Genomic DNA, 21,516 nt, shown 5'->3' on the forward strand with positions numbered 1-21,516 from the left:
CCTTAATAAGGTTTATATGTTCATAAAACATATACTAGAACTTTTTTTTCCTTTTCATTTCAGCAGTTTCTGTATGATGAAATGCAAATATTAGGCTTCCTTACCTAAATGACTTCATACCAGTGTAGTGATTTGAACCATGCTTGGGCACAGTTAATATCAAAGTTAATGTTGGCTACTGTTGCTAATGCTGCTGCTGCTGCTGCTGCTTTTGTTGTTAGTGAGCCCTGTGCTGGTCCATTGCAGGAAACCCTAAGGAAATGTGGGATGTGATCCCCACTTTCAGTGGCCTTAACGACCTAGGAAGACAAGGCAAACACTGGTAAAAACAGAGCAAGGAATTCAAGGCAGCATGAAAATGAACATGGATTTTTGAGTGTAGTAATATCCCTGTACGTTAGGTCATCTTACAGTCTCAGATCTCTTAGAGGGGTGGTGATGGAGCAGGTATTACCATCTCCAGGGGGAAGGTCAGATTCCTGAAGGATCACCGTCCTGAGTTTTAAATCGGACTAAGGGTCCAATCCCATTTTCACACCCAGGTCTTCCGATTGCAGACTTGATGGTGATCACATGACACGGTTCCGCTTTAGGAACTGAGAAGGAAGGTCACTGGAGCTGAAGTAAGTGAGGTCCAGGACATCATTATTTTGTAGGCTCACAAACGCATAAAAAGTCTAACGTTAGTAAGTTGGAGAGTTTGGTCCAAATGGGCCTCTGTTATGAAGAGTCCCCTAAAGACCAGTGATTTTGAATGTGACGTGGAGATGAAGTTAAGCCGGTGGACACCTGTGAAGGGCCACAGACAGCCTGGGGAAGGACCGCAGAAGGAGGGGAGAGAGGTAGCGGCTGGGTGCCCGGTGGTCCAGGTGCTGGTGCCTAGTGTAGTTCATCCGCTCTCCGTAACCACCGGGTGCGGTAGACGATGCCGCCCCTCTTTCATGGTGCATACGACAGGCTCAGAGAAGCTAGGGGGCTTAACCTAAACTGCTAGCATCTGAGTGACAGAACCAGGAGTCGACTTTAAGTTTGTCATATTCTGAAACCTTGTTCTGAACATGCTGTTTATACAAAAACTGTAGCTCTATTTTACAAATTTATTTTCACTTACTTAATTTAAACTGATAACATCGTCTGTGCAGGGTAGTGGGGCAGCTAGGGGACAGTCACTAAAATATAAAACTGAGGTGCCTTTGTCAGGGCAGTGACCTGGAAATGGCTCCACGTGTAAAACATTTGAAAGCATAAGCTGGCAGGAGGAGATCAGCCTCCGCTTTCCTCATGCTCGTGCTCCGTGCGTCTTATTTGTTGTTTATTTTGTATTTTTTTAAATGTTTGTTTATTTTTGAGAGAGAGACACAGAGACAGAGCACAAGCTGGGGAGGGGGGGAGAGAGAGAGGGAGACACAGAATCTGAAGCAGGCTCCGCGCTCCGAACTGTCAGCACAGAGCCTGATGCAGAGCTCGAACTCACAAACTATGAGATCATGACCCGAGCCAAGGTCAGCGCTCAACTGACTGAGCCACCCAGGTGGTCTGGTACATCTTATTTGTAAACACGAGTGTGGCTCAGAACGGAGCCGTGTAGTGCATGGAGTTAGCCTTGAGCGCTAGCTCAGGGACCTAAGGAAGGACAGTGCCACGTGTTCTTTGCTACGGCAGATGTACAGTGAGCTCTGCTTTAGAATTCTGTGACAGTTGGTTTCTTTCAGGTTGTAAGGACCGCCCCCCCTCCCCCGCCCCACCCGCCCCAAGTCTGATCACTTCAGTTTATGGGGCATGATAGTAAGATTACTGTGTCCACTGAGGATGTGAGTGAAGGAAACTTCTCAGTGAACAACTCACAAGTCATGACTTGGAGGTGTGAACCTCCACACCATGCATATGAAAATTGCCCCTGACCCGATCCTTTTTAATTGTCTCACCGTCCAACCTCTGTGGCTGCCTTTGGCCGCAGTGCTAGTCTCTGGTGCCATCAGCTGTGCTCAGATTATGAAGCCAAGCAGATAACCTATTTTTAACAGGCTCCTTTTGGCTGCTTCCTCAAAGGAGGATTGTGGACGTGCATTTGCCGTGGATATTGGGACATGCAGAAGTCTAAAAGTTGGCCCTTAAACATCAGTCAGTGTCCTCATCACCCCCCCAACAATAAGGGGAACTGATATTCCCTTCCAAAAGTCTACCCATAATCCTCCGGGCCGAGTACTGGTATGGGTGGACCAGTTGCCTTCACCTACCTCTTCACATCCAGCCTTCCAAACAGATGCCAGATGAGAAAGAAGACAGTGTTGATTGTAATGTTCCTCTGTGAATTGTCCAGCCAGCCCTGGGAAGTAAATGCTTTATCACCGTTTTTACAGAAAAGAAAATGAAGGCTCAGGGAAGTTGAATAACAGCTCCCGGTGTCTTGTGAGCTAAAAGTGGCAAAGTCAGGATTCACATAGAGGCCTGCTCCCAAAATCTCGCTTTCTGTTTTCTCCCTTGCCTGAAAAATTTGGCTGCAGGAAGCCCATCTGGGGCGATCATAATTATTGGCCTGACTGGCAAACTGAAAACGCATTCTGTTTGTGCTGGGAAAATTATTTCAAATTGGCTAAAGTAATAATTAGTGACAGAGATTGAAAATTGGCCAGTCCAATCATAAATGATGGTGCCCCTGCTCCCGAAGACGAGTCTGGCGGGACACGGAGCCGGAATGTGTTTCTGCGGCCCCCGCAGGCCTCCCCGTTAGGAAGTGCAAGAAGGAAGGCACGCCCCTTGCAGGGAAGGCCGCAGGCTCTGAATCCGCAGCGGGTGGAAGTCGTGGGGATGACACGGGAATAAAGAAGCCACCTCAGAATCATGTGCCGCAAATGCCAGAGCATGTTTTACCATGAAAATAAAGCAGTGGAGAAGTCTGAAAATACCGTGCCTACTGAAATGCTCTTCCCCGGCCGACTCCCCAGTTCCGAACCGCGTCTTGTGCGGTTGTAATTCCTCAGTGCCATGGCTTCTCTTGACTTCTCTATTCTTTGTTCATCCTGTAAACTCCGTTCTCTCATTTTAGTACTGCTTAAACTTGTAAACGGATTTACCTCCTAATCGCTCTTCTATGAATACTTTCTCCAGCCTGTGCAGCAAAGGAATTTGGAGTAAAAAGCCACGCCCCCTCTTCTGAGCTATTGCCTACTGCTTTTTCTGAGCCTTGGTACCGGTGGGAAGATCCGGTGTCATTACGCCCACCTCGGGATACTGGTTTTTTTGTCTACTTGACAGCTGGAGGGTACTCTTCACAGAGAAAGATGGTCAACGGATACATTTGTGATAGGTTCGTAATTGATGATTTGATATATGTGATTCGTGATGTGGAAGAAGCAAGGTAGACATGGTCAGTAGGGCTGGGGTATAGCCAGGAAAGGCCCCAGAGAAGAAGAGTCTTCGAGTTGAGTCTTAATAAATGAGGATATTTTGTCATGAGTACCATGGAGGGAAAGCTTGAGTACCATGGAGGAACATTCCAGACAGATATAGTTGTCATAAAGGCATAAACAAACAAACAAAAAAACCCCAAAACCTAGTACCTTCAGTAAACTACAAGAAATATGGTATGAATGAGAGGGTAAGAATGAGGCTATAGTGATAAGGCAGGGCCTGGTAATGAAAACTCTCACATACCTGACTAAAGAGTTTATATTTTGTCCTGGTCATGGATCAGACATAAATTTTAAGCCGGGTAGTGATGCTGTTAGATTCTCACTTTAGAAAGATCACTTTGGGGACACCTGGGTGGCTCAGGGTCCAACTCGATTTTGGCTCAGGTCACGATCTCACAAACCGTGAGATCGATCGAGCCCCACCTCAGGCTCTGCTCTGGCAGTGTGGAGCCTGCTTGGGACTCTCTGTCTCCTCTCTCTCTGCCCCTCCCCCCGCTTGGCTCACACATGCACACGTGCACACACGCTTTCTCTCTCTCTCTCTAAATAATAAACTTAACAAAAAAGAAAGATTAGTTTGGTGATGATTGGAGAAGGAACCTATGGCACCAGCGTGGGGACAGGGAAACTCCAATGTGAAACCACTGCAACATCTTTTTCCTTTTTTTTAAATTGAAGTATAGTCGACATAGTTTCAGGTGTATAACACAGTGATTCAGCCATTTTGTACATGATTACAGTGCTCACCACGGTAAGTATAGTTACCATCTGTCACCATACAGAGTTGCTGAATTATTATTGACTGTATTTCTTGTGCTATACTTTCATCCCCATGACTTACATATTTCATACCTGGAAGTTTGTAGCCCTTGATCCCTTTCACCTATTTGGCCTAATACCTGCCCCACCCCCCACCCCCCAGCAACCTCCAGTTCTCTGTATTTATGGGTCTGTTTCGGTTTTGTTTGTTTTGTTTTTTAGATTCCATATGATAATTTGTTTTTCTCTGATTTTTTTTTCACACAGCATAACACCCTCTGGGTCCATCCATGTTGTTGCAAATGGCAAGACCTCATTCTTTTTTTATGGCTGAGTAATATTCTGTTGGGTGTATATAACACATCTTTGTCCATTCATCTATCAGTGGACACTGGGGTTGCTTCCATATCTTGGCTATTGTAGATAATGCTGCAGGGAACATAGGGGTACATATATCTTTTCAAATTAATGTTTTTGTTTTTCTTGGGTGAATAGTAGTAGAATTGCTGGATCATATGGAATCTCTATTTTTAATTTTTTGAGGAACCTCCATGCTGTTTTCCACGGTGGCTTCACCAGTTTACATTTCCATCAGTTGTACATGAGGGTTTCCTTTTCTTCACATCTTGGACGCTTGTTATTTATTGTCTCTTTGATACTAGCCATTCTGACAGGCATAAGGTGGTATCTCATGTGGTTTTGTTTTTCATTTTCCTGATGATTACTAATAAGCATCTTTTCATGTGTCTGTTGGCCATCTGTATATGTTCTTTGGAAAAATGTCTGTTCAGGTACTCTGCCTGTTTTTTAATGAGATTTTCTGTGGTTTTTTTGGTGTTTAATTGTATGAGTTCTTCATATACTTTCAATATTAACCCCTTATCAGATAAATCATATACAGATATCTTCTCCCATTCAGTAAGTTGCCTTTTGGTTTTGTTGATAGTCATTGCACTGTCTTTTGGGTGATGGTGACGGACCAGGGTAAGGCATCAACACCAGACTCACCTGACTTGTGATCATTATTGTAGTATTGGCATATGTGCTGTATGTATTTGTTTTTGTAGCGCATTTTTCTAAACATCCTGTGAGGAAATTCCACATACTATATAACCTTATTTTTCTTTGTCTTCACTGTCACCTAGCAGAGTTCCTTAATCAGAGCATAACCAGTTTTTGTCCAGTATACCTGGTCTGATGAGGGATATTTAATGCCACGTCTCTGTCTAAAGACTATGAGACATTGATGCCACTGATCAGCAGATGTCAAAAATTCTCATGAGGAGAACAGAGAAAAGCAAGTTTAAATCACCACTGACCCAGGAATTTGAAAAGTGTCATACATTAATAATGTGGCTTCTCAACATGTTGAATTGAATGTTGATGTGTTGATGGATCTTAGACGCATCTTAAGTTCTTTTGATGGTAGCATGGTGATGGAGAAAGAGGCAAGTTTATAGTCAGATTTCCTGAGTTGCCATCTGGCTGGGCCTTTGGAAAATTACTCTATCTTCTGAGTTTTCCTCACTGTATAATGGAGAACAATAATCACTACTATATATATATATATAGATTAATTTTTGAATGTTTTTAGACACAAGTAAAAAATCCAGTTAAATTGGCTTAATTGACCAGAAAATTTACTGGCTGATGAACTGAAAGGTCCAGAGGTGGGGCTGACTTCAGGGTCGTCTGACCCAGCAGTGAGTGGTCATCAAGGAGCCAATTTCTTTCCATCTCTTTTCCCCCCGCTGTCTTATGGTGTTAGCTTCATCGTAAGGTTCTTTGCTTCAGTGTGATGGCTGGAAGTAATTGGGGCTATGCTGTTTCCTAATTTACATCCAGGCAGATCGAGTGAGCAAGCTCCCCACAGGCACCGCACAGAAATTTTAAGTTTACGCTGATAAGGTCACCCCCGAACCAACCCCTGTGGCCCTGGTATGCCAGGTCCTGACTGGCTTTGATCTGGATTTACCTGCACTAATAATCACTGTGGTGAGAGGGGTGGGGTCCCCTGAATGATCTACCTGAAGTCTCCCCAGAGCAGCACTGAGTGGGTCCTTTACAGACTGCACGGTCAGCTCTTGGTACACGTGCTTTTGAGTGGATATCAGGAAGATGCCCACGATATCTGGAACATGTTCACGTGTAGCTATTGTGAGGATTAAATAAAATAACCCTTATAAAGATCTGGGTGCAAGTAGGTACGCGGTATTAGTCGGTTCCCCTCTGCTTTTATTTATCGCTCTATTTTATTCTTACCTAGAAGGTAAAAACAAAACAAAACAACAACAAGAAATACCCATTGATTTTTTCTGGGTCCAATTTGAAAACTCTAGCCACAGTTTGGGTTTTAAATGACCCTGTGTAGTTGTAAGTGTTGGATTAAGATCTGGATTTTCAAATTTACATTTGGTTGTGATATAAATTTAGTGGCTCTACGTAAAGTGATCTTAATAATTACATGATAGGAAAAGGTTTTTAAATGGAAGTGTGAATGTGTGCTTTCAGAGCTTGCTAAAACCTGTATATGCACAACAGCGGTGGACGGTAGCATTCATTACCGATTGCGGTAACGTCTCATCTCATTTCTAGCATTCTTCACGTCTTTCCCTATTAAGATAAAAGTGACCTTCAAGCTATTGAAAAACTTAGGAATGGAGAAGCTTATGTCACCACTGAACGTGAATAGTAAAAAAGACAGGACTATTCACACTTGCTGAAGAATAATATTTCTCTGGTTATTTTACAAGGCAAAAGGCAGAGATAAAGTGGCCTCTGTGTCCTGCATCATTCATTTTTATTATATAAGCAATTGATAGTTAAAGCAAAAAGGCAAAGTTATAACATTGATTTTCTGTGAAGTATATAGCCAAATGTGACAAGACCTGCCTTCTTATTTTTGTGGTTGAATATCTGGTTAACTATATTAAAGCAAAATTGTTAAGACTTCTCATTTTTCATTTTCTGTTGCATGATATTTAAGATACTATGTCATAATATTTTATATTTGTAACTTAAAAACGGTGCTTAAAGTGCTATCTAAGCATTGGGAATAAAAAATGAAGAAGATAAGGGCCCTGCTCTGATGGATCTCATAATCTAATAAGGAAAGCTGACTTAGAAATAAAACATCTGTGCAGCATTCAGTGTCCACACCGAAATTAATGTTATGCCATCGGTAAAACATGAAGTAATTTCTTCTTTAATGAAGTCAGTTCACTATGACTTAGGCAATTTGATACTTTGTAGCCTCCATGTTTGCTGGCCCCTGCAAACCATCCTGTTGTCGCTGGAGCGGATTTGCAGGTGTTTTGCAGACTGAGTTATGACCCATTAGTGCGGCCTGTAATTAAGTGTTGTGATCGGTATTAAAAACAATCAAACCAAAAAAGACTAGTATGTAGATTAACATCAGAAAATGTCAGTATGCGTCCCACCGGAGTAGGGGTTGTATTGTTTCGGGAAACTTTTGTTTGCTTTTAATATATGCATATATAGATACAGACAATGAGTTTTGGTATGTAGTGTGTTTCTTACTCTGGGTCTTAGACAAAAGGGTTTGGAAGCTGCTGGGTCAGCTGATAGGCACCTGGCTACATATACCAGGGGAAGCACATCCTTGGGCACCTAGCCCAGGACAGCGTGTTGGTATCCCTTAGTTCTGTTACAAATGTCATCTAAATCCAGAACTGCCGCCTTCTTTCGTCTCCTCCTGCCCCACTCTCCCGACCTGTCTGGACTCTTGCAGTGACCTCCTTCCTGTCCCTCAGCTGCCATCCCAGAAGCCACCTCCAGCCACCCCACATTCTCCATCAGCCAGTTGATTGGGTCCTTCAGAAGTTTAAAGTCCCCAGAGCTTACAGTAAGAGGTCGCACGCTTCCTTTACCATTAGAATTAACCTGGGGAAGCTTGTGCAAAGGAAAGATTTCTTTCCATCGGTGCCAGTGCCTTCCCTAACTCCACAGAAAGAGTTGTAAGTCTAGCAAGGGCTCGGGGATTCTCACTTTTGCAGTGGCGCTCAGTTATTTCAATGCACGTGGTCTAAAAATCACACCTCAGGGAAATAGCGTCCAAGATAAAGGCACGGGCATGGTCGAGTTCTGGTGAGAGCTCTCTTCCTGGCTCACAGTTGGCACCTTCTTCCTGTGTCCTCACATAGTGAAGGGGCAGGGAGCTCTCTGGAGCCTCTTTTTATTTTTATTATTATTTATTTATTTTTTAATACGAAATGTATTGTCAAATTGGTTTCCATACAACATCCAGTGCTCATCCCAACAGGTGCCCCCCTCAATGCCCATCACCCACCTTCCCCTCCCTCCCACCCCCCATCAACCCTCAGTTTATTCTCAGTTTTGTTTTTTTTTTTTAATTTTAACGTTTATTTATTTTTGAGACAGAGAGAGACAGAGCATGAACAGGGGAGGGGCAGAGAGAGAGGGAGACACAGAATCTGAAACAGGCTCCAGGCTCTGAGCGGTCAGCACAGAGCCCGACGCGGGGCTCGAACCCACGGACCGTGAAATCATGACCTGAGCCGAAGTCGGATGCTTAACCGAACGAGCCACCCAGGCACCCCCTATTCTCAGTTTTTAAGAGTCTTTTATGGTTTCTGGAGCCTCTTTTATAAGGAGCTAATCCCTTTAACCAGGGCTTCACCCTCATGACTGAAGTACCCCCCCCCAGGCCCCACCTTTGGGGGATGGGATTTCAATATCTGAATATCTGAATTTTGAGGAGACACAAACATTCAGACCCTAGCACTTGCTATCTAAGATTTTTTTAAATCATAATTTTAAATGGGTACAAAGGAGGATGTAATTTTCTATATTTTAAATGTTGGCATTAAAGTAAAACTGTTAGGTAGCTCTGTTTGTGTCCAGAGTCATCTACAAATCACACAGCGATTTGATAACTACCACGGTCCCTTTAAAAAGTACAAGAACAAGCACATCTCTAGCGTTAGAAAGGTCATGTTCTTTTCCAATGACTTATACTCTGTTTCTTTTGTCAACAAGAAATAAAGGGCACTAGTTAAAGGCAATAAAGACTGATTTTTTTTTTAAAGTTTATTTATTTATTTTGAGAGAGAGAGAGAGAGAGAGAGAGAGAGACGGTGCGAGTTGGGGAAGGGCAGAGAGAGAGAGCGAGAGGGAGGGAGGGAAGGAGGGAGATTGATTCTCAAATAGGCTCCACACCTTCAGCACGGAGCCTGACGTGGGGTCTGACGCGGGGCCCAAACCCACGAACCCATGAGATCATGACCTGAGCTGAAACCAAGAGTCGGATGCTTAACCAACTGAGCCACCCTGGCGCCCCAAGACAGATTTCATTTGGCGGTAACTGTTGCCGCAGGGAGGACAGCCCGTGTTAATTGAGCTCAGCTCCTCTGAAATGAAAGGCAGGAGACTAAACGCTGGGGTGTGCTAAAGGAAAGGCCCTCAGGGGCTGGTTTCTAGAACTGGGCTGCTCTCTCTTTGCTGATTGACGCGTACCCAGAAGGGAAACAACTCCTTGTGTCTTTATGACGGAAGAGAGTGTGCAGGGTGGAGCAGGGGCTCACTGACGCTGTGCCCCCACCCTGCCACGGGGTTGGGAGCATGGACCACCTCCTTGGATGTCTCCTTGGATGTCTGTGTTTTAAAGAGACGCTTCCAGATTTACATCTCAAAGAGGCAGAGAGAGGACTTATAATGGCAAGCTTTCTAAAGTCACTGCTCCAAGAAGGGTTCAGGGGCCTATCAGCCTATCTCTGGGTTTTGACTGAAATAAACAGTAGATTCTACTGGCAGTTTTGAGCTTTCTCAGGAAGGAATCTTAAGAGAGACTTTGGTCACCTTAAGGGCACTGGGTGGCTCAGTCGGGTCAGGTAGGCTCAAGTCATGATCTCATGGGTTTGTGAGTTTGAGCCCCGCATCCGGCTCTGTGCTGACAGCTCGGAGCCTGGACCCTGCCTCAGATTCTGTGTCTTCTTTTCTCTCTCTGCCCCTCCCCGGCTCATACTGTCTTTCTCTCTCTCAAAACAAACAAACAAACAAACAAACAAACAAACAAACATTTAAAAAGACTTTGGTCATCCTAGAGACAGAGAGAGACTTAAACTGCTAGATCTCACAGTAGTCTGCTCAGGTCTCTTAGTGCAGGAGTTTGGGAGTTGGTGAGTAAACACACTGAGTTGTTTTGTGCCAATGCAGTGTTTTTATACTTAAAAGTATACGTCTTTATACTTACAAGTCCTTTCTCTGCATCAAAAAGAATTATAGAGAGAGAAATTAACATTTAAAGTTTTTCTTGTGACCAAAGCACTCTGAGATTTTTTAAAACTTTTTTTCTGTATTATTGTTTCAGTCATACATTTGATGAAAACAACATAAACGTGTTAACTTTTGATCCATAAGAATTTATCATAGCATTAAAAGTGTATTTAAAATGTACCTCTTAATGAGATGCTTAGGGCTTTAAATATTGCTTCTTAATTAGTTTATGTGCCCTTTGATGAGCGCTAGTGACGGCTAGATTGAGATTGCCTTCAACATCAGTTGTTTCCCTTTACATTTTCAGAGATAGGAATATTTAAAAGCCTTGTTCACAGTGGATGGGGAAGGAGCTTTGTCAATCTGTTGTTAAAAATTATTTTTAAGGCTTTATCAACTGACAACTCCATTAAATCTTTCATAAATTTTGTTGAAAGCAAAAGAAGGGGAAACCGTGCTGTGTGCGAAAAGACATTCATTATCCAGTTGTCGGAGGCCTGTCACACACCAGGATTGTCAGCTGTCCCTTGCTTGGTGGTCTGGAACTTTGTAGATTTCAGGTCCATGCGGCAGAGTCAGATTCAGGAAGAATGTGGTGCGTGTCTTTCTTGTGTAAGTGGAGGAAGGCCTCTGTGAAAGGAGAGTCGAAAAGGAGAAATAAGGTTGACATCCTGACTTCCAGAGTGTTCTCCAGATCAGTTTTAGGACAGAGGGTTTAGAGAAGGTGAAGATTTAGAAACTGATTCCCTTAACACTCTCTTCCCGGGCATACCCTTCAGAAGAGCTTTGTGTGCGGCTCCCTGGCCTCAAGGAGAATGTGTAAGCTCCTCACCGTGGCCCCCTGGGGAGCCCAGCCCTCCTCTGCATCTGTTCCCCTGCAGGGCGGTCTCCTGCCCAAGCGCCCGCAGACTCTCCGTGGACACCACCGTGGGCTTTTCCTCACCCCTCGAACAGTGACCGTCCAGGTCTCGTGCGGGAGTGACGCTAGAGGAGGTAGTGTCTAGTTTTTTGTGGGGATGGGGTTGTGGGGGAGCCGGGGAGCATCGAAGTCCTGGGACCACTTGTTTCCAAAAACACTTCTTCTCCTTTCCCAGATGCACTGTTGGCTGGTGCTCTGTACCCACTCCTCCACCTCCCTGAGATTCTTTGAGGTAGTGAGCCGCTGGTTGTGGGGGGAAGATATTCGATCCCTCAGGTGTTCTAGAGTCACAGCTGCAGAACATTCTCGTTTATAAAAGCCTTTCTTTAAAGTCCCTATGCTGCTGTCTCTGCCTGAAATCCACCCCACCCGCTTCATCCACGTGAATTCTTGCTCATCCTTCAAGTTCTGGTTCAGATGTTACCTCCTTTGTAAAGACTTTCCTGCCTTTTTCTTGATACACCCCCCATGCTTAGTTTTATACTTGTTACATTTTAGAAGTGCTCATTTTGTGTTTGGCTTTCCCAGTACGATGTATGTTCTTCAGAGGTAGAGACTGTGTCTTAATTTGCCTTTGTATCCCCTGTGCCAAGACCAGCTCTAGCGAGTGGGAGAGGGGCAGGGAGAGAGGGAGACACAGAATGAGAGGCAGGCTCCAGGCTCTGAACCGTCAGCACAGAGCCCGACGCGGGACTTGAACTCACGAACCGCAAGATGGTGACCTGAGCCGAAATCGGACACTCAACAGTCACGCAGGCACCTCAAAGTACAGGAGGTTTTAAATGGGGACCTGAAAAGAGAGGCTACTTATCAGCCAGAGATTTTCTTCCATCTGTCTTATTTGCTGTGATGTTAAAAAAATGAAAAGTGAAGAATTTTGCCCTTGATTTTTCCATCATCTTATATAGTTACTATTAGCAACGTGAACGGTATATGCAGACGCTGATTTTTCCAGCTGACTGGAAGTAGCAACTGGGTTTTCTTGAGTCACCTGCCATTTCCTAAACACCGGCCTTATCTTCAAAACCATGCTGTGTTCATTTTAAAAAGAAAGCAAACGGTCTCTGCTCTGCAAGGTTTATCGGCCTTCAGGTACGCACAGATGAGGAGAGTTGTCTTGGTGAATTTTGAATCAAGCCATTACCTGAAAATGATAGCACTGATTGTGTCGACTTCTGCCTCAGCTCCCCCGCTCCCCAGTCAGCGATAGAGAGCCGTCTGGCCAGCCTGGCGAGCGGGCCCCTCCGTGTGCCCCCCGGCCTGCTCGGCTCTTCCTCATTCCCTGGCAGACCTCTCCGTGCACCCCGGATTCCAGCCGAGACAGCCGACTCCCGGGTTCCCCACTTGCCCCTTTGACCTGCTGCTGACCCCTCGGGATGCGTGGCCTGTCTTCACGCCTACGCACCGCAGAGGCTGGCCTTGGCAGTGGCCACCTTCGGAAGACTCACTTCCGGTCAGCCGGGGCGCCCCTTCTGAGGCCTGTGCGCCGTCTCCTAGATACCCGGACCTGATCTAATTTTGTCTGTGCTGCCAGCACCCGGCCCAAGGCACATGTACACCGTGTGTTCACCGGGTGTGCATCCAGTGCATACGCTCAAGGTCGCCCCGGGTTTAATGTCCAGGTGTCTCTTCCTGCATGGCTTCCGATTGCCACAAGTGGCATTGTCCTGATGGCACACATCCGATCACGGTTTTTTTTGTTGTTCAAGTCCTTTAAAATATCCTTTTGCAATTTTAGTCTCCAAAGGCCCTCTCACAGGAACAGGACGCCACGGTAAATTGGAGCCTTTTGGCCCCATTCTGGACCACAGGTTTCTAGGGACGTATTGAGAACATGTCATTTCGTTGCTCCTCTGAAGGTTCTCCCCCAGCCCCAGCTACCGCGTTGATCAGAGTTGAGTAATCTAACAGCTGTTTTTTGTCTGTCTACAATGTGCCGAGCATTGAATTAGGTGCTAGGAAACACGGAGATTTTAAAAAGCACAGTTTCCACCCTGAAAGGATTTCCTTGTTTAGTCAAGGAGATGTAAAAGTAACCCAACGATGTGGATGTGGTGCGATATGTTCTTCGATGCGGATGAACGTAGAGTGCTTTAAGGGCGCCTACGAGTGGTTTATGACCCAGAGAAGAGGTGATGTCAGGGGACGCTTCCAGATGTGTGAACTCTGAACAGATTCTGGAAGGACGTGAGGGGAGGCTTGAGAAAGGATGATGTTTTTTTCCTCAGATATCTGCATTTTCATATTTTTCTTTGAAGTAAGATTGTCTGGCAATGTGTTCCCATTTAATGGGAACCGAGAGGGGTGCCTGGGTGGTTCAGTCGGTTAGGTATCCAACTTTGGCTCAGGCCGTGATCTTGTGGTTCACGAGTTCAAGCCCTGCATCGGGCTCTGTGCTGACAGCTCAGAGCCTGGAGCCTGCTTCAGATTCTGTGTCTCCCTCTCTCTCTGCACCTCCCCTGCTCACACTCTGTCTCTCTCTGTCTCTCAAAAATAAACATTAAAAATAAATAGATAAAATGTTGTCATTCATCCACTTGTACATTCAACATATTGGGAAGCTGTTCCGTACGAGCCACCATTCTGGGTTTGGGGCTCTAGGAATGTAAGTGACAGGGAGGCAGCCAGCAGATGGAAAGACAGGGTGTCAGTTATGAAGAAGAACGAACACAGAGTAAGGACAGAGAGAGCACCGGGAGGTGCTAGCTTTCGTAGAGTGGCCAGGGGAGCCCTCTCTGATGAGGCAGCATTGGTGCCGAGTCCTGAGCGAAGCTCAGGAACCAGCCGTGAGGAAGCCTGGAGGAGAACATCACAAGCGGAGGAACCCACATGTGGAAAGGCGCTGACAGACTTCACGGAGACCAGTCTGCCTGGAGCGGAGCAGGAGTGTAGAAAAAGGAAGTAGGATTAGACAGATAGGGTGGGGTGAAGAACAAATCATAGGGCTTCATAGGGCATTGAAGGCTGGATTTTATTTGTCGTAAATTAGGAAGCTGTTAAATAGTTTTGAGCAGAGGAGTGACGTGATCAGATTTATGTTTTTATTTTTATTTTTTTTTAAATTTTTTTTCAACGTTTTTTATTTATTTTTGGGACAGAGAGAGACAGAGCATGAACAGGGGAGGGGCAGAGAGAGAGGGAGACACAGAATCGGGAACAGGCTCCAGGCTCTGAGCCATCAGCCCAGAGCCCGACGCGGGGCTCGAACCCATGGACCACGAGATCGTGACCTGGCTGAAGTCGGACGCTTAACCGACTGCGCCACCCAGGCGCCCCAGATTTATGTTTTTAAAACATCACTGTGCAACTGGGTAATGCTGGAGTACCCAGTTAGCCCCAGGATCACAGTGGCTTAACACAACCAAGGTTAATATTCCCTTGTGCTCCCAATCCAGTAAGAGACTGCAAAGGGCTGTCTACCACAAAGTCACGTAGGATCCAGGCTGACGGGAGCTCTGCCATCTTGTATTGGTGCCATCTGGGACCAGCACTCTCTGCCACGGCTGGGAAAGAAGGGAGACTGGATAATGACGCACGTGGGTTATACGTTGCCTTGGCTCAGAAAAGAAATGTGTCTGTCACCTCTGCTCAGATTCCATTGCCTGGAACACGACTCATCCTAGCTGCAGGGGGATTGGCAAGTGAGGTAGAATGCACGGAATCCTTGTGTTTGCTGACTGCTGCACTCTCTGCCTCATCCGGAGACCAGTTAGAACCATTGCAGTACAAGAGGGGTGACGTGGCCTAGAACTGAGGGTTGGGTGACGGTGAACGTGGTGGGAATTGGGTAGACCTGGATATATTTCAAACGTAGACCCAGTGAGATTCAGGGATGTCGGGGATGACTCCTAGATTTCAACCCCTTCCCACCAGCTTATCTCCTATACTAAATGGGATTTCTCTGAGCCTGGCTCCTGTTTTTCCACAGGGCCTACGAAATAGATGCACAGTACATACTTACTGAGTGCTAGAACAATTAACTTTATTTTATACAACCCACAGTTTCTTAAATAGTAAGTAGTTACTAATTGCTGTCAGGGGATAGTTTTACAAAATCTTTGATTTCTAATTATAGAAATATGTGTATGAGTGATGTGTTAATGCCGTGGGCTTCAGAATAGAAGGTTAGGAACAGAAGTACCTTGTGGCTACTAGGGTCAGTGAAGAAACTGTGATTTTTTCTCTCTGGTACATTTGTCTATCTTTTTTTTTTTCTTTTACTACTTATTTCTTCTGTCATGGAAGAGTTTAAGCAAAATAAGTCTAATAGACTTACTCGGTGTGAAACTTGTATTTAATCTCACCCTATAGTCTTTTTAAAAAAAATTTTTTTAATGTTTATTTTTGAGAGAGAGAGAGCATGAATGGGGTAGGAGCAGAGAGAGAGGGAAACACAGAATCTGAAACAAACTCCAGACTCTGAGCTGTCGGCACAGAGCCTGACGCGGGGCTCGAACTCACAGACTGTGAGATCATGACCTGAGCCAAAGTCAGACGCTTAACGGACTGAGCCACCCAGGCGCCCCTCACCCTAGGGACTTTCAGCGATGAATCTGTTCTCACAAAGAGTGAAAAGCTTAAATATCCAATCAAGCACAGTGCCCAGGCAAGTAAAAGCCCTTGCATCTTTTATCCTATCATTCTGCCTCTTGTACAGGCCCCGGTTCCCTCAGGAAAATTAACTTACGTTTACACTTGTTTACACACTGTATTCTTAGTAACCGTGGTTATTTACTTATTTTGAAAGATCATTAAGAATAACGGGGGAGGTACTTTTCTGATGAGATTGGTGATGAGGTCAAACAACTTAAACTCCTAGAGAATTCACTCGCCTCTACTGGCTGTTCTGTGGCGGTTCCATAGCAGATTCTAGGAAAGCACGGATGTCAGTGTGAGGCCTGTGCTCAGTATTGCTGGGCAGCTGGGGTCCACACGCATGTCAGCATGGAGTATGCACTTGGTTGTTGGGGCAGACGGCCTGCCAGTGGACCAGCTGTCGAGGCTGAAGAAACCGAGTCCAGGGTGACTTGTGTGTATCTCGGTATTGAGTCATGACCGGGCATTTGCCCAGCAAAGAAGAGAAGAGACAGTGTTTCACTGAGATAAGATACCAGTGACACTGGGGAATGAAGAAAAGCTTCCGCGTGTGGAGCCTCGAGTGTGGGCTACGGTTACATTGCGAGGCTAGAGGGGTAGCTTGGGGCCAGCTTGGGAGAGTCCTCGGGTTGCCATGCCAAGGAACTTGCGGAGCTTATGAAAAGGTTTTTCTGAAAGAGATTACATGGCACATTTACTAGGAAGATAAAAACCTAACAGGTAGATGATGGCCTGGGTGGTGTATCAGTTGGTCAAATTAGAATTGAGCCTCGATTTCCTGAGTTTCCTACTATTATGGGTAAGGCATTTTGCTGATTGTTTTGCATATTCTCTCATTTAAATGGCCAGAATGACATTGTGTGGCGGGTGACTTTTTTTGCATTTTATGCATGAAGAAACGAAGGCTTGAAGCATGTTGTCAAGTGTCACCCCAGTAGTAAAAATCAAACACGGGTTTTGTGAGGTTAGTGCTCTCCCTACACTTACCAACTATTCCAGGGGTGGTTGACAGTCACAAGGCTGACTTCGGACAACAGAGATGGCGTCTGGACTCCTCCCAGGGCACAGAGGCCAGTGGTTTCTCTCAGGACGCTGCTTTCCGCACAGGGGAATTGCCTGTCCTGTTCCTACTCTCTTGCCAGTCTGTTGTGGAAACCTTCCACGCCCTTTGATGGGCTGGGAGAGCATAGACGTTTGGCCAGCTGGATATCCAAACATTCCCCAAACCCGTGTTTCTTGGGGAAGCAGATAGGAGTGAGCCCATGAGGGGGTAGAAATGGCAAAGTGGAAGCTGTGTGACGTGCAGTGAAAGGGGAGCACCAGATCCATGACCAAGGCCCCTGCCTTCTGGCTTTTCCTTCTTGCACTCATGCGAGGAACCCCAACATATCACAGAACCTCCCCAGGGCTCAGTCCTTCCATCCATATGATGGGGGAAAGTAAGGAGGGCTGTTGAACTGAACACAAGTTCTGTGATCTTGTATTTCTCAACCACAGAAAAGAGTTCACAGGGTATGCAAGGGAGGAGAATGATGAACTGATACTGATGGTCAATAGTGGCTTCTGATGTTGTTGTATGCCAAGGTGCTTGGGGGTAGCAGTCTGGCCACAAAACTTACTTGAAGCTGCATTTGCAAAGCACACACTTAATTACAGTTCAGTGGAAATAGTACTTTCCTAAAGTTCCTTTTTACCCATATCTGTATAGACCGAAGAAAATGTCAGCCGTCCTCATTATGCCACATGAATTCTACACAGAGTGACTTGGAGGCAGCTGGTGGGGAGGGCTGAGCGGGGTTTGCCTCCTGGTGTGGTCGCAGGTGCCATGTTGATGTCTGTGGTATTTTTCAGAATAACCAGACACACAGGGTACCTGATGTTGAGAAAGAAAAGAAAGATAAGATTTTGTCCTAAGACTCCTCATCTGTTTTTTATTTTATTTACTTAAATCAACACAGAGCCCTTTTAAGGCTGTAGTAAAAATGTGCTTGAGTAGTTGACATGAGGCTAAATCTAAGATCCAAAACAGCGCAAATCAGCGGGGCCTCATAAAGCCCAGCGTGGCTCACCAGTCTGTGGTGCGTCCGTCAAGATGGGTTACGTTTAGACTTGAGGCCAAGCAAGCTTAATATTTTTAATATTACAAGAAAAAGACAACTCGTGCATACCTAAGAAAGTGACTTTCGCGTGTCACAACTCAAATACTTGGTGAGTAATTGAATGAATACATTAGTGTAGAAAATTGACAAAATTGAGAACAAAATTGCTCATAACCATAACATAACAGTCACTGGTGTCTGTGTGTGTGTGTGTGTGTGTGTGTGTGTGTGTGTGTGTGTGTGTGTGTATTTCTGTTTAGCCGTACGGGTTTCGTTTGGATTTTAATACGAGCGTGGTGTAGACAGTTTTATGATTTCTGATTCCTAAAATTCAACATTTTATGATAAGCACTTTCCAAATTGCTAATACTGATTTTATATCTAATTTTAACGGCTGCATAATGTTCTATCTAGTAATTTATCATAAGTTAGTTACCATTTCTGTTATTACCAGGCAATTAGGTTGCTTTTGAGACTTTATTTTAGAGTATTATTCCAGTTGAAATCATTATGCCTATACAATTTTCTTCTTTTTAATCATTTCCTTGTAATAAATGATTGAAACTGGGAATTGTAACTGTAGAAATGACTCCTCATTTCTGCATTGTAACCAGTAATCTATCTGAATGCTAGTTTCATCATAACACCACCTACTTTTGCATTTTAGCATTAAAAAAAAATCTGGATTTACTACCTTAATAGTGCATATGGCACCTCACTGTTGTTCTCCTCACAGAAGAAAAACTAATACAACAAAAGTCCTAGACACCAATTAAAGTTGTATATCAACGTTTCACTCTTGTTCTCTTTACTTCGCTAATACCTTATTAAATACACCTTATTAATACCGTATTGAATACAAACGCAGGGCCGGTTTGTCTCACTGCCGTTCAATACCTTTTTGTGTTGAAGCTGTCTGTGGAAGCACGCAAAGAGATGACTAGAAAGGCTGTCCAGGCAGTCCAGCATTTTATTGAGAAGCCGCGGAAAAGAAGTTCAGAAGACGACATTCAAGAAGCTAGTGACTCTAAAATCACCTATGCGGATGCCCGGGGCCATCTGGAGAAATCACTTGCTCACCTGGAAACCCTCGACCACAGCTTCCTTGTTTCTCTGAGGAATAGTGAGCAGGTAATGAAGGGAAAACTTCTTCTCCATGCTCACTCCTTCTGGCAACCTCAGTAGGGCTTACATTCGTCCTTTAGAGCCGTATTAGTGGTGTTGATAGGGGTTTCAGTCTTGCAGATGTCCTGGCAAATGTCCCTCAACCCTTTATCCTCTAGCCTCTTCATCACCTCTTGATTGTGGACCCCCATTTGCAGGTTTGCGGTTCTTTGAAGAGGATTTGGGGCCACTCAACGGGATTGAGGGACAGAAGGTGGTTGGAGTGGGGGATGGGCACCCGGGGGGTATGGCCCAGGATGGGTGCCTGGGGGAGGGAGTGGTCACTGAGGCTGAGAAAGGATGGGGTCGGTGGTTTGCAAGCCCTGCTTCTAGCCGGTAGGTGTTTTGCTCTCCAACTGAAAAATGATAGATTTTTTCCCCCTGAATTTTCCAAAAAGTCCAGAAAGAGCCATCCATGCCTGCTTCAGATTTTTTTTAATTATACGCCCCATCCTGTTTGTTTTCTGTTTCCAACATAATTTTATCGATATGCATTTTTTTGTTTTTTTTGTTTTGTTTTGTTTTAATTTTTTTTTTCAACGTTTATTTATTTTTGGGACAGAGAGAGACAGAACATGAACGGGGGAGGGGCAGAGAGAGAGGGAGACACAGAATCGGAAACAGGCTCCAGGCTCCGAGCCATCAGCCCAGAGCCTGACGCGGGGCTCGAACTCCCAGACCGCGAGATCGTGACCTGGCTGAAGTCGGACGCTTAACCGACTGCGCCACCCAGGCGCCCCAATATGCATTTTTTTGGCTGATACAATTGTTCCCACATGGTTTCTAGTTGAGACCCTCATGGTGTCTCAGAAAATACTCTCGTGAGAGTCAGGAGCCCCCTGCCCAGGATGATTCTTGGGGCAGTTAGGACAGGGTGTCAGGACAACACAGGGGAACCCTCTGTAGCTTTTCTAGTTTTTCTTCTGTATTGTTACAGCTGAGGGAGTTTAAGCTGTTCTTTTCCATAACTGAGAAGTTGACAGATCAATAAGTAAATGGATTCATATAGGTAAAAACAATGTTTAGATATATAAGCAATATTTCATTTGCTCCATTAATGTTACGGTAAATGAACCTGTAAGTGGCCACTAATCTCCTCTTTTATTTTTCTAAAACCTTACATATTGATTGAATCGTATTCTTGGCTTGTAAAGAAATATTCCTGACTAGAAAGATCGGTCAGTGGAGAGCAGTTCAGATAATGAACAAATGGAAGATTTCAAAATGTGTAGGAGACGCATAAATGCAAACCCTCGTGGAAAAGATAATGAGCAGAATTCAAAAGTTTGATAGCAGTTTTATTTCATTTTGTATTTTTCAGTGCTATTCGCCTGCCTAATGAATAACATTAAATGATGTGCAAGCCAGATAGAAGCCTTTGCAGGGAACGGGTCGGCTTTTCCAATCTTGATTTTATCCTACTGACATGTAGAGAACTGTAATCCATAATTATAAGAACTAGGGTAAAATTTGAATTCCTCCAAGTTAAAATGATTATGCTGATTAGTATAAAAATGTACATACTTGTCTTGCTTAGTTTTTTAATTAAGTATGCTATATTCAAATCTGGAGAATTGTCATTACTGTCCTTGGAACAAGTATTATCTTTCAGTGACTTGAATCACGTCTATGGGGCCAGGGGGGTTATTAACAAAAACAGCTGTTTGTTTCAAATAGGCTGAGATTTAAAGGTACCAAATGACTGCTTGCAAATGCTATTCAGTCAGACCGTGGATGGTCCATAATAGGATACTCTTGTGGTTCCTAAATTGGACCCTATTTGATTTTATTAGAGTTCCTCTCATAGCAAACACTGGAAATAACTTTTATCCCCATACATTTGTCCCTTTTGAGTTCAGGCTTTAACTTTCACCTCTTTAATTCTACACCCAGTGAAAGAAGATCCCCCACACCGTACGTTAGCGCGGTCTAAACTCGAGGTTTTTATCCTGTGATGCCTCAGTTCCCTCTTGCTCAGCAGGGACCTGAGTAACTGTTCTGTTGAACTCACGGGCATTTTCTGTTATCAGAAGTCTCACAGTGGGGAGAAGAGTAAAACGAAATGTCATGCGCCCAACTCCCAGCATCAACAGTCATCAGAATGTGACCCGTCATCTCATGCCTACCTCCCCTACCCTCTCCCCACTCCTGTGGATTATTTTCAAGAAAATCCCGGTCATCATTTCATTTTATCCGTAAATATTTCCTTATCTTTTTCTCAAAGGATACATGTGAACACAACCACTGCAACATTATCACAATCAAAACATGAACAGTATTTCTTCAGTATCATCAACTGTCCAGTTAACGG

General features: G+C 44.6%; 1 protein-coding gene across 11 annotated transcripts in view; it reads left to right on the forward strand.

Annotated features, from left to right (window-relative positions):
• NBAS (NBAS subunit of NRZ tethering complex) overlaps positions 1-21,516 on the forward strand; it is a 355,550-nt gene that overhangs the window by 284,624 nt on the left and 49,410 nt on the right. For all 11 annotated transcript variants that reach the window (XM_045054925.1, XM_045054924.1, XM_045054917.1 and 8 more), the window contains one exon: positions 18,954-19,172. In XM_045054925.1, coding sequence (XP_044910860.1) covers positions 18,954-19,172 — 219 coding nt within the window. The remainder of the gene's footprint in view (positions 1-18,953; positions 19,173-21,516) is intronic.

Source organism: Felis catus, chromosome A3, assembly GCF_018350175.1.
Source record: "Felis catus isolate Fca126 chromosome A3, F.catus_Fca126_mat1.0, whole genome shotgun sequence".
In the NCBI taxonomy this organism is placed as follows: domain Eukaryota; kingdom Metazoa; phylum Chordata; class Mammalia; order Carnivora; family Felidae; genus Felis; species Felis catus.